We start from the raw sequence: 14,088 nt of genomic DNA on the forward strand, positions 1-14,088 counted from the left end.
CATCTGTCTTGGTAATGTACTGGACCAATAAGTACACACACTTATGTAGTGGGAAAAAAAAAAAAAAAACAACAGAGGAAAAGCACTGGCTGAAAGGAGTTAACATAATTAAGGAATGACCTGAACTGATCAAGAGAAAATACAGAACTTCTTAATGGCCTACAACATAAGACAACAAAGGTATAGGAGTTTTTGCAAGAACTCAGACTGAATGACAGTGAGTTGAAATTTCCTTTCCTGTAACCAAATATTTAAACAATTATACCAAGTGCCCATTAAATTTTTTCTGTGTTTTAGATCTGATATTTGCTTTGTCAGTGTTTAGACATCCATTTTCTCCAAGAAACTAAAAAAGCCCTAAAGTACAAAGTAATAAAAATAAGTAAAAAATCAAATTAAGTCCTTTCTTAACACTCTCCTTTGCCACAAAGTTTCCAAAATTTTGACAAAATACAGCTGATAGTCACTTGAAGCCATCATACTCCTGAGTGTTGCTTCATGTTAACCTTTTTCTCCATACAGTGTCCTGTATAGAGGATAGGGGTCCCAGGGCCTGGCCTCAGCAGACCTGTGTCTATTGTGTGACCAAGTACAATCATTCTCCATCATGGACTATATTTATGAGCAATTGTGTGTGATGAAAGTTGGCATGCACAGCCCATTGTATTGGAAAGTACATCCTGTAAGACTGGATATGCCTTTACTCTGACCAAAATGCAGGTACTTCCTGTCATGCCATGGGAGCATCTGTGCACCCACATGGTAGGAAAACACAGCGTTTTGCTCACAAGAGGCCAAAAAATGATGATGGATGATTCAGGGAGAGACAGCTTCCAGAGCTCCATCCAAAAGTTTCTTAATCCCTGACCTAATTTACAAGCTAAGCCCCCCTAAAATGTGAGCTTTCATGGAGAAGGCAGTTTAGATTTTATGTCCAGCTGGGATTCTGAGATTATAAAGTAATACAGATAACTAATTATGACAAATTAAAGCAAATCTGGGACTGGCATCCTGTGCTGCAACCCTTGGTGCTATAATTCTTTACCATATGTGCATATGTAGGGCTGGGAGTCCAGGTCCCAGCTCCACTCTTCTCTTTCTTTTGTGAGAAGGAGTCACTGGCTTTCTGTTCCAGTGATCTTTGTGAGAAAACTTGGCCCATGCCCATTATGCACACAAATATTTTAAGCATTTTCTTTCTGTTTTCAGATGTGGCAAGAAAGCAGAACTCTGCATTCTGTGGATTCACTTGCCAATGTGATAGCAAACAAAATTTTTATAGCCTCTGCCTTCTTCTCTAGTACCTTCTATGCTTTCTGATTCAGTCATCCACTATTATCACCTGCAGATATTATTATTAGCATGTTCTGAATTGTCTGTCAGAGTGGAAAGTAGTTTATGATTCAGCTTCTGTCAGAGTCCAAATATAGAGAAGGTTATTGGAAAGGTGACATTATTTTCCTTCTTACCATCCTCTCTTCTCTGTTAAAGAGTTCTTGACAAGCACTTAAGCACTAATATCTGGTATCTAATCACTACAGGACATTTCATCCATCCCTAGCAAGTGCCTCCTGTTGTGGTGATAGAGAATGTGCAGATCTCCGCTCCCACTCTGCACATAAAAGCAGCTGCTAAACATTGGTTGTGAGTGGGTTGATTTTCAAAGGCTCTATCTGTGACACTGTGGTGGAAGGTATCACTCACACAAAAAGAAAGAGGTACAATAAACCCAAAGGTGGGTCAAGAGACAGCTCTACAGGGTAGAAATTGAAGAGCAAGTGAAATGGGGGCTATGAATGGATCCAGCAGCATAGAAGAAGCTGGGGGGCAAGTAGAGCTCCTGGCTGCACTAGGAAGTGTTTGCAGGGGCACAAGGACCCTAGGCAGGGATTATGTGTAGTGTGAAAGAATCTAGATTTTTTTGGAAGTTGTGGGTGCTCGTGACACCCACAAATTCATGTGGGTGTCATGAGCACCCAGCTCAACAGGACCCAGCTATCTGCACAGGCTGCTGCTCTGGTCTGGCTTGAGGGTGAGTGAGGATTGTGAGCCATCCCTCCTTCCTGGGGTCCATCCCCCAGCCACAACCACAGTGCCTGTGCCAGAAATGACTGTGCCAGAGCTGTTTCTCAGGGTGGTGAAGCACTGCAATTACCATAAAGCCCAGCCTCTGCTTGCATCCCTCTGCCAAGCGTGGCTTGCCCAGAGAGCACAGCCCTGCACACTGCTGGGCACCCACAGCCCCATGGCACAGCCTCTCACCACACCACACACACCACACCCAGCTGCCAGGCTGCCTTTCCACCCTCCTGCCACAGTCCTCCTCTCCCACATCATCCCCTCAGCAGCCAGTCTTCATAATTCATCAGCTACCACTGAAATATTGTAGATATACTGGTGTGAAAAAAAAAAACAAACATAATCTTCCCTTTTTCCTACTTCCTTAAGGGCACAGCTCTTCAGTGAAAAGTAAAACTTGTCCCATATATCCTCTGCCTGGTGACTCTCTTCTGTCCCTTATCCTTGCTCCAGACTATACCTGAATAAATACTCAGTGGTTCTGGTAGTTTGCAAATGCTTTTATAACATTTCCAGTCCTATTTTGACAGCTCCCAAAATAACCATTGATGACTGTGGAGGACACAACTCTGGCAGTTTTGAGGCAATAGTCCAAATGCTGACATTGTCCACTGCTGACATACTACTTGGCTAGGGAGTGGTGAGGTGTCAGATATAACAGTGAGACTCCTGTGCTCTGAGCAAAAGGCATTGGGAGTCAACTGCCATGATTTTAAGAAAGACCTCATAAAGCAGCTTCATACATAAATGTCTTTTTGATTAAAATCCTCAAGGAAATGGAAATTTTTGATTTATATTTACATAGGAATATAAACAGAAGGAAATTTCTCCACGCTTGCTACATGACCAATGTATTGATTATGCACTTAAACACTGAACATACTACAGAGTATTATTCTGTCAGTGTGAGCTGTTGTGCTGTAGAAAATTATGACTGGCATCATTAACAATAATTAACCAGTATTCTTTATACTTAGAGATGTCAGGACTGACAGGAAAGTGGGGTATTACTTGTTGCTACCTATCAGAATAATTTCCAGCTAGGAGAACAGATATTGGCTCAGAGGTTATTGCAGTAATCAGAGGGCTGATTCTGCATCATAAGATACACTTTCATAAATGAGCTTTTGCAAGCATGTGAAATCATTTATGTTGATGTGATTTCTCTCTATTAGACTTTAAATTATTCTTGTAAATACTGTTTATTTATCAGCCATAAATCTCAAAGTTCTCTCCCATACAAGATGGCACCTGTGGTGGAGCAGAGTGGCAGCCCTGTGTACCCTTCTTAAGTACCTCACTAAAATCATGTTTGGTTTGAATTTGTAGTATCTTGAACTTCACCTCTGTAGGAGATGCAAAACAGGAGAACAGCTCCATGAGACTTCTCCATGGAAACTACTGTAATGTGAAAAGCAACTCTTTTAAGAGAGTGATGCTGTTCCAGTACAGTAGAGTTGTGATTGTATTAAAGACTATCTTAAATTAATCTTTAAGCTGAAAAATTATTATATTAAAAAGAAGATGGCAGTTATCAGTTCAGCAAAAGAAAGTTCTCATAGAGGCTACCATGAGTTAATATTTCTATATTTAAATATTCTGGAGTGATTACAATTTTTTTTCCTTCTCATGATACAGAACTTGCAAATGCTGTTTATAAAAAGCAACTCGCTCCTCTTTAACCTGTGTCATGTAGTGAAATCACAGGACACTGTTTAAAACTGACATCAAAACTTCTTTTTATAGTGCATAATTATCTAGTGAAACTTGTTGTTAGAGGATGTCACAGAGGCTATGGGCTGAAGAGGAATCTAAAAACTGATGTGAAGCCTACATGAACTGTGAGTCTGAGAACATTTTCTGTGAATTTTATGTTATCTACTATTCCACATTTGTCTTTGGTTGAAAACACCAAATGGGGAAGTAGCAACAAAGCTGTGAAGTCCTGAGAGTGCAAAAACGGGAAGGGAGTGAGGGAAAAGCAGCTGCTGGGGCAGTTGTGGAGCACTGGGAAGAAGGCAAAGGAACTGTGGCCTGGCTGTGTGGGTGTGACAGCAAGAAGGAACAGCAGCCACTGCATACATCTGTGTTGCCAAGGAGAAATGCCCACCCTTGTTAGTGCTTCCTGGTGAAAGCAGAAAGTTCCTGAAATCGCATGGTACAAAAAATGACAAAGGCTTCAGGAACGCAGTGTGCTGGGAAAGATGCATGCCCACTTCTTGAAGAATTGTATAAATAAACATTATGCAGCATATTACAATTATTTAAAGCTACTTCTGTTAATTTGTTATTCTTACCCATCACAGCTTGAAAGAAAATTGATCAGAAGAAATGGGTGGAACAGTGGAAAATTACTCCAACAAACAGTGGTTCCTATCTTTTAAATTTGGTGAATAGACCTTTCAACAAGGGCAGGAATGCCACTGAAATTCATTAGGTGTGGCATTTCCCTGTTTATCTGAAATGAGAAGAATTGTATTGAATTTCCTTCCCCAAAATTGTTCCAGAAAGCAAATGTGATTTGTCAGATAACTAATAAATGGGTTTCTGTTCTTAACAGAAACGAGTAACTTGAGCACCTGTGTTACTTACAACAAGTGCTGTGTTACTTTCTCTTGGAAGAGTTCCTCTACAACTTGAGGGTGACTTGGCTATTGAGATACTTCAGATTCAGAGTTTCTAATGTGACGTGTGAAAGAGTCTAAATAAGGATAATTTTTTCTGGTTATTAGATCCCTTTCAGATGCCTTTCACGTCAGTGTCCTGTGATCCTAAGACACCCATCAGGTGGAAAGTCAGTCCATCAGGGACTGGCTGCAGTGGGGCAGTGCCAGGGTTTCAGGAGCAGGGGCAGGTCAGAGCCAGCAGCAGGCAGCTGTGTGACAGTGTTGGAGGGATGCTGAGGGAGCCCAGCAGAGCTCTATAGGCCCAGTGAGCAACTGGAGTGAGCTTACAGGCACCTCCATGCAGCAATGAACTGAACTCTCAACTGGAATATCACAACTTTTCTTGAAACCTCAGAATAAATTGTTTTAGGAAAGTATTTCAGACTTTAAACAATCTTGCATGTTGTATTTTGGGATGAGGAGGGTAACAGAGGCAAGCACAGCTGATGCTGATGCTGATGTTGCTGTTGAAAACACTGTCCAGCCATGGCCTGTGATACCCTAATCCTCCAGCTGACAATGCCTAGGGGGCTGCACAGAGGGCTGTCACTTTTTAGTCCTTTCTATCTTTACATGCTGCCTACTTAGTGATACAGTGGTGAGAGACCACATGCTGGCAACAGGCTATTTTTCTACTCTGTGCCTTATTTCCAGTGTTTTTCTATTGATTGATTATTTTCCTATTCACTGAATTTGCATATAGCCTAGGATTAAGTAGGAAGCATAGCTGGGCATATTTGTTCATTTGCTAACTGTTATCACTCATAGTTAATGCTAGGACTTTCCTGCAGTGTGATGCTATAAATAGCCATTTCATTACATAAGAGTGGGAAGATTTAGAAACCTTTGTCCAAACCTAGACCTGTAACAGAAGGGTTCAGGGGTTTTGATAGCAACTTTATTTCACCAGCTACTGCAGCCAGATGCCTTATAAGCAGAGGGATGATAAATAACAAAATTCAAGCCACAGGTTGTGAATGTGAAAGTGTATCATAGCTGTGAGTTAGTGGTCATTTGGACACAAAACCTTAGGCTGTATTTTGGTGGCAAGGCTGCTATTTCTGCCACCTGCCAGAAGTGATTTCAAGATGCTGGACCCAGCTGTCCTCTCAGACAGAGACAGAAGTCTCAAAATATTCAGGACAAATTTATCTGATAAGTGAATAGTGTGAGATTTGTATGGATCTGTGTGGATTCTACACACTGGTATCAAACTAGGCACAAACAGAAACCCAAAAGGAACAAATGGAAAATTATCCTCTTTCAAATATTATTGCACAGAGGAACAGGAAAGCTATGTTGCCTTCTCACTCATACAGTTACAGTTGTGGAGTTGTGCAGCTGTGCAGAAAGGCAGAATTAGATTTTGGCATTAAAAACCTGTCCTGAAAAAAAATTAAACTATTAAAATCCATACAAAATATGATCAAAGACAGTAATAAAATGTTGGCAGTAAAAATTCCTTGTGTTCTGCTTCTGGAACTTTTAATTCAGTCTGACCACAAAATCTTATATGAAAGTTAGGATACCAACTGGAAGGGAATTTGTGTCTTTTGGGCTCTAATTTTTCACTTAACCTTTTGACTGAACTAGAGCCCTTGAGAAGTCAGTTGCAAGGAAAGTGTGCTCTGGTTTACTGAGCTCAGGTTTCTTGCTCTGACTGTGCTTCCAAGAACTTCAGCAGGTAAAATTAGCAAGAACATGATCACTGCGAAATTATATTCTCTGGAGCTTTGTTGTCTACAGCTAAAATCTGAAGGCAGCTTTTTTGTATATGGCAGAAACCAACAGTGGCTTTAGCAGCGTATGTGAAGAACAGGGAAAAACTACCAACTCAGGATGTCGTCTGAGGAGGAAGATCATCCAGAGACCCCCATTGGCTCCCCTTGGTCTTGGGTAAGAGACTCTGCCCTAAGGTAGCATAAGTAACACTTAAAACTTGAGAAAACAAGTAGCAAGCTGTGCTGTGTGACCCTCAGTAGTACTGAGTATCAGCATTTTTAGTCTCCTGTTGAAGTCTGTGTTTCATCAATGGTTTGGTTATCTCTTCTAGTTCAGCCTGTGGACTTTTAAAAAAAGAATTGATGGGGAAAACCTTCTTTGGCTTATCCTGTGTATGTCACAAGGAAACCTGACTGATTCTGCACTGTGTGCTTTGCTGTCTCACTGGCTGTGAAAAGCTACACTGTTGGAACGTAGCTTTTAGGTATAATGGGAGGAAAAGGATGTAAAGAACAGTGCTAACATTTGCTCTGGAGGTCTGCATTAAAAAAAGAGCCACTGAAATACAATCTTTTTTTCTCAGTAAGATTGAAGCTGCCTTAATGAAACACAATCTGCACTGATGCCCCCCTAATAGTGGCTGCATGGTCCTGTGTTTTAAGGTCTGGGCTGATGCCTAATGCTGCTGGAGAGGATGTGGGTCAGTACAGGTTTCTGGCAGAAAGACAAAGGATGAATTCCCTCTGAAGGGACTTTGGGTAGAAATAGGAACAGCTCTACTGAATTGCCTGGCAATTCACTAAGTTTCAGGAAAAGGCAGGATGGATTACAACCAAGGCTTTCAATTACTTTTTAAAAAGCATGAAAGTGTTAAAAAACAATTATATGCTTTGAAATTAATATTTATGGTTTCATAAATGGGTTTCGTATCTTTTTATAGACACACACATCTATGATTTTTCAGGGAATGACAATATTTGAAATGGTTTCTAAATGTGGTCAGGCATGAATGTGTGTGGTATGTCCAGAACTGATATGTCCTGCAGGTACCCAAGGAATTATCTGAGACTGTTGCTTTCTGAAGGTAGAATGCATAGAATAAATTGGTTTAGCTAATTATAGAAACATTCATTTAGTCTCATCTTTGGAGGAACATGTAGGGAGGATGAAAATGAGCACCAGCTGTTCTCACCATCAGGACAGGTTTCCTGGTATTTGTGTGTTGGTAGATGTCTGTTTTTGACAGAGAGGAAGATAGTTTATAGGTGTTGATTTCTAAATTAAACATAGGTGACAACTTTCTATTTCCACAGAAAATTCCCTACAGACTGAGCAGAATGGAGGCTGGGTGGGGAGAGGTGGGACTGATAGGTTCACTGATGGGACATCAGGGACATCAAGACTTTGTTCAATATAAACCAAACTGAGAACAAAGAAGTCAGGGATTTTTTTTTCTTTCTTTAAACTTTAAATGTCATTAAACTCCTCGCTTTCACCTATATTAAAATTTAAAATATCCTACACAACACTTTAACTATTGCATATGTATGATGTGCACTTTAGCTTTAGTTTCCGTCTAGAAATTTCCTGCACATATAAATCTCTTAAATTGCCAAAGAAAGTCATAGATCCCACTGCTCCTTTGAACAATCTGTTTTGCAGTGAATGTGTTAATAAACAGTGTTATTCAGCATATAAAGAATATCAGATTTCTGATAGAAATAGATGTGCTAAATATCATTTGAAATTGTTGCTATTGGCCTTTAGGAGCTGCTGACTCTGGGCTTCAGCTGAGGACATCAGAAAAGAAGAACCACTTACCTCTATAGGTTTACTGAAGTGGCTCTGCCTATAACTGTGTTGTAGAGTATAGAAAAAATTTAGGTCCTTGCAGAAGATGACAGAATACATGTATTTGAGGATATTAAAAGCTCATCACAGAGAGCTCCTTGATAAAAAGATTCCCTAGGTATGGAAATAAAAATATATGAGACCCAGGCTTTGAAATGCAGCACGTGATAAAAAAGTTACATGCTTCCAGAAGCAAAAATTTATTTTTGTAAGCATTTAAACTTCAAACTTCCTCTGATTTATCATGATATTGCAAGAGGACCAAACAAGTATGATGTCATAGAGACATTTGCTTTCCCTAGGGTTAGGAATAAGATTGTACACTTATGTTCTTTCCAGAGGAAGAATAAATAAATAAATAAATAAAAAAAAAAAAACATCACTGAGAAAAGCTGATATAACATGTAGGGATGGTGGTCAAAACTGGGCCTATCAAAACATAGCAGGCATCAAGGAGAACTGTGCAAATTCCTGCATCAAATACAAGCTTTCTATACTGCCCAAGGCAAAATTCACATTTTATTTACTAGTGTTTCAAATTATTATGTAGCTGTGCTCTAAGATCTCTGCTTGAGACCTTCATCTTCAGAAGAATTTCTACAACTTTTGCCTGTACCACAAGGAGCATTTGTAAAAATACTCCCTGAGCCACTTGCACTGGGTACCCAAATTAAACAGGCACACTAGAAATTGTAACTCTCATTTTTCTTCCTACGCATATAATTTTTAGGTTCATTTCTCTTTTGTTGTGTTCTGAGATGCTTTGGGAGAAGCCTTGCAGAAATGCAACAGCTGTCTGCAGCCGCTGTCTGCGCCAGCGCTGCTCAGCTGTGCTGCTGTGGGAGAGGGGCTGGCTGCTCCTCAGGGCAAGTCTCCATCCTCCTCCCAGGCCAAACCATGACAGAGCACTGCCATTTCTCTGGGGCTGCAGACAGTCCTGGATTTACCAGATTCCAGTGGGGTAGCGATTTAAGTAGCATGGATTTCTTTGTTAATGGACGAACTGTATGTTTCTCACCGTGAGGCTTTTACTGCACTGAGCGGCCCGAGGCGCTGGGCTGGGTGAGGCAGGAGCGGGGCAGGCCGGAGGCCGCTCCCGGCCCCCGAAGCTGTGCCGGCCCCGAGCAGCCAGAGGCACAGCCCGCTTGCCGCCCGCACTCACAGCCAGCACACCCACAGCTACCCCACAGCACGGCTGCTCCCAGCTGGCCCTGGGCTTGGGATGCTCCAAGCACGGACCTTTGCCGGGGAAGGATCTCTTCCCATGGGGCCTGATTCCTCCCCTGTGGCTGATCTGTACCACCTCGGGCACCGGGATCCACTATTGCCCTAACCACAGGGGTTGTGGTGTCGGCTCTCCTTGTTTATTTTGGTGGCCTTTTTGCAGCCATCTCCTGAGCAGACTCCAGACTTTCCGGGGCAGAGCATCTTTCCCCCACGGTGGCTTTACCCTGCCATGCCCGGCAGGCTGGCAGCAGCAGCCGGGGGAGCAGGTGCCGCCTCATTGCATCTCTTTGCTCTCATTTTGGAGGGCTGACCCTTCAGAGAGTGGAGGATGTATTTTTGCAAGGGTAAATAAGTCTCAGCGGTATTCACTGCAGATCTGTCCTCCAGCGCCAAGCACGTGTGCTGCCTTCCCACCTACTGAAAAACAAACAGTAATTTGAACCCGGACCCTTCCCTGTGGTTCACTCTTTGGGGAGCTGACTGCAGGCCAAGTCCTTTTGCATTTTATTTAGGACAGGTTGCAGGAGGTCAGTGTGCATTCTGTATCTGGAGATCATGTCTCAGAGAGCCTGCCCTGTCTTAATATAGATCTGAAAGTTCAGCTTGGTCCACGGGGATGAAAGGCTGTGAGGGCCAGGAGTGGCTGTCAGCTGCTTCACCCCCCAGCTCCTGTCACCTCCACTGACTTTGCACCATAACAATGTGCATGATGAGTAACACTTTAATAACACTTATTTATCTTATGCTGCCATAAATGCAAACAGAGTGTCAACCTCTCTGGTTTTGACTGTCCTACTCTTTGTAGGGGTCTGTGACAACTCAGTCTCATCTGGAGTAGGAGTTTGCACCTTGTCAAGGCCACAGTCCAAGGACTGGTCAGCCCAAGGTTGAGATTCAGCAGCTGCAACTGAGCAGCTAAACAAAACCTACTGAGGTCTAAATTGCAAGTGTAAAACACTCTGAAAAGTGAAGCAGATAAGAAAAACCCAATCCAAACAGACAGAAAGCACAAACACATTTCCAAGAACCAGAGCTGTCTTAAACCCCGATATTTTGAAAGCAGTGATACATATTTGTTTCTTGCTACAGGCTTTTAGATGTCTGCATTTAAAAACTTATCAAGCTGTTACCAGTCATGGCAAAGGTTAAAACTTTTTTCAATTTGAAGTCCCCTATCTCTGGGAGGTTAAGAAAAAGCTTCCTGAAAAGCAGCATAAGTCTGACACTTCCACTGCATCTTCCCAAAGAGCTTCTGTTCCAAACCAATGAGCAGAAAAGGGCTGGGCTGTCATCAGCTGAGTATTTCCCACACACATTACCCGAGGAGCCATGAGGCCAAGGGTGCCATAACAGGGTGTGCACAACAAGCAACCATCATGTTGGCACCTCAGAATGTGTCCCTTCTGTTTCTAATGCACACAAGCTGGGGAGATCATTGAAAAGCCTGCCTGGCAAAATGGTTCAGAAAATACAGAACTGTCTTCTACTTCGCTTGAAATTACATATTTGAGGTTAAGGAAATGGGATCAACTGAACTTGGGGATCTCGTCACTTATACAGAGTTAGAAATAATTTAGAAGTTGCAAATGGAGCTGCATATGGTGAAGGCTAGAGACAGGTGTGAGTGAGCATGGCAGCAGAAAGCAAAGCTGTGCTTGCCTGTGGAGCAAAGGAGCAATGAGAAGGGAAGGACATGTTTTACTCAAAGCCTCCTCCATGGCCATTCTGTCAGGGCACACTGCCTCACACTGCCCCATGCTCCCAGTTCAGATGCACTGTATATTAGAACTAAGGTAAATGCCATCTGGGATTGCAGTTCCTGAAATGAGGAATGGAAGTGACCCCAAGACCATCCTCAGAATCAATTTTCTCTCTTTTGGTACCAGTAGCCAAACTCATAGGAAAATCAGCCACTGGTTTTATGAGAATTTACCAGTATAATATGATATATATTAATACAGAGAGAAAAAGAAGTTCCTGAAACTGTGTCCCCTTTAACCTTTTATCTGTATTGTTCCAAATGAAGCTTGTAGTTTCTGCTGTAACTTCACCACCATCCCTGAGTGCTTTACATCTGTGCTGCTGCCTGCTGGAGCTGTACTGGGATGGTTTCCCTGCAAAGCTGACAGCAAAGGAGAGCCTTCACTCAGCTTTGCAGAGCCTCTTTGTGTTCTGTCCTGTAGGGGTGAATTTTGTGGGCTTCAGTGTGAGTTTTGTTCAGGTTCAGCTTCTTGTGCCCTGCCATGGTGCTCAGGGGCTGGAGGCAAAAGCCTGTTTCTCCCTCATTAGTACCATTTAGAAGTTTTAGCTCTTTAAATCTTCAACAAGTACCAAGCTGTGATTTTTATCTTTACAGTCCCTCAGGAAGTTCATCATCAGAACCACAGACCACAGCACAAAAAGGCAATCATTTACTCTATACTACAGGCACAGTTAGCAGGCAATGGAGTCATGCCTGCTCACAATAAATCCTTCATCCTCCATTCAGAAAAGCTAAGAAGAAAATACCTGATGGAGGCATTTATGTGTTTCCCATGTTTTCTTTCCCTCTTTTCTGTTTTTTCCCTTCTGTCTTATGGATTTCACATAAGTCTTGGTCTGATCTTGTAGTAATGCTGGCTTTGTGGCTTTGCCAGAGAAATGCTCTGCTATAATGGATGAGCAAATTGTACTTTGCCAACCAAAATGGGGAACAAGGAATTGCCTGGCTGCTTCTAAGCAAGGGAGGCCAGGCAGGAAGCAGTCCCCTTTCATGAAGGTCTAAGTCAACAAGGAAGAAAACTGCAAAAGGACAGACTGAACACTGGCAGCTGGTCTGAGAAATCTTTTTTTTTTTTTTTTTTATTCAAACCCACTCTCCCTCTAAAGTGAACTGTATCAATCATCTAAGGAAGACTGCTGAGAGGAGAAAGTTTGTAAGATTAGTCTAGATTTAATCCAGTACACAGAGAATTGCTACTTTTCTTTGCTCCTTCAGTAAACTTGGAACCTTTGAACCAAGTGGCAGATATCTGTTCCAGGGATCAGGTAAATAGTTTTAGCATATTCTTTTAAATGCAGAATTAGCAATGTGTCTGCATAGCAACACAGAAAAAAAAATACAGTCTTTTTTGTTCTAACCCAATCTATAGTTGTTTCAATTAATGGATTCATTAATGTTATGTGTTCTGGGCTAAAACAATCACATTGCAAAAATCTGTAATAAGGAAAAAAAATTAGCTAGAATACATGTTTCATAAATGTTATTTGTCAGAATTTCCTCAAGCTCTTCTAGGCTACAAAATATCTTAAAATTAAATAAATATTTTCCTATAAATTTTCATTAACAAGTGACAAGCCCCAGTTCTGCTCCCTCCAGCTTTTGCAGAAGTTGTATTGCTGCCAAAAGGCTTTTAAAGTGAGGGATTTTTAAATCAAAAGTGCCCTCCAGTGGTCCCACGTATTATTTTTGGCTGACACCTGATATTTATCTTCCCCTTCTTAGGAATGAGGCCATATGATATTTAACAGCTTGTAGCAAGTAAAACCAATTCAATTGGATGTGCTCTTTGAAAAAAAAAGGTCAGTTAATTTGAATGCATCTTTATATTGAGATATTTTGTACACCTTCTAACCAGTTTGAAAGCTTTCAACTTATTCACTTTCGATTTTTTTGTCTCAGGATTGTTTTTTCCTGCATTGTGCTGGGGTGTTCTCTCTGCTCACCCTCTGCACGTGGTACAGCTTTGACTAACACCATCCATATTGCAATCTGCTACAGGACAGAGGTGACCTTTGCAAAGCAAATAATATATCAGGCAACTCAAGGATATTTTTTACTTACACAAGCAATTAGGAATTCAGCATAGCTTTGCTAATAAAATCAATAATTTTCCTTTAAAATCTGGAAATCATGATTGATTATTTTGTCTTTTTCTAAGTATTTTAGGATCCCATGGACTCATTATTTCTTGGATATTTTAAGGCAGAGAAGGATCAGGGAGAGGTACAAACCAAGGCTTTGTGGGATTTCCATCTCAGTAGATATCTCTGAGAAATCCCTGGAGTTCAAGGATTTTCTTTCATTATAAATTTCTGAGCCCACTCACTCTGCCAGTTTTGCTTAGAGGTTTTTATGAGCCAAAAGCATCTGAGGGGCAGCATTCCTTCAGAGGGACACCTTGGAAATTCAATGGAAAAATACTCTTTAATAATTAAATAATTTGCAATAAATAATTTATTTGAAAACTCTTTTGCAAAACAACAGTTTCCTTAATCTGTTTTAGCCTTATTTAAAAAAAAAAAAAAAAGAAAAAAAAAGAAAAAAAAACTAAAAAAAAAAAAAAAGATTAAACCTGAAGGAGAGTTTTCCCAAAGGGTATTTAAATGTCCTTAATTTTTAATTCCTTATTGGATTCACTGTATGAGTCCTGGTGCTTTTGTAAGGTCAGTGGAAATGCAACAGTCATTACAAGTGAGCTAACTTAAAGCAGTTACAGATATGACCTTTGATAAAAAAAGTTTGGGTGCTCCAAAATCCCTTCTTCCCTTCTTCTGGAAATCT

The 14,088-nt window shown here is 41.2% G+C and overlaps 1 protein-coding gene across 2 annotated transcripts in view; it reads left to right on the forward strand.

The window, feature by feature from the left end:
• Nucleotides 1–6,447: 6,447 nt before the first annotated feature.
• LPIN1 (lipin 1) overlaps nt 6,448–14,088 on the forward strand; it is an 80,177-nt gene continuing 72,536 nt past the window's right edge. Inside the window, exon 1 of one of the 2 annotated variants that reach the window (XM_021525386.2) lies at nt 6,448–6,641. In XM_021525386.2, the coding sequence (XP_021381061.2) occupies nt 6,585–6,641 (57 nt within the window). In that variant the 5' untranslated portion in view covers nt 6,448–6,584. The remainder of the gene's footprint in view (nt 6,642–14,088) is intronic. The other variant, XM_021525389.2, reaches the window with a different exon arrangement.

This window comes from Lonchura striata, chromosome 3 (genome assembly GCF_046129695.1).
Source record: "Lonchura striata isolate bLonStr1 chromosome 3, bLonStr1.mat, whole genome shotgun sequence".
NCBI lineage: Eukaryota > Metazoa > Chordata > Aves > Passeriformes > Estrildidae > Lonchura > Lonchura striata.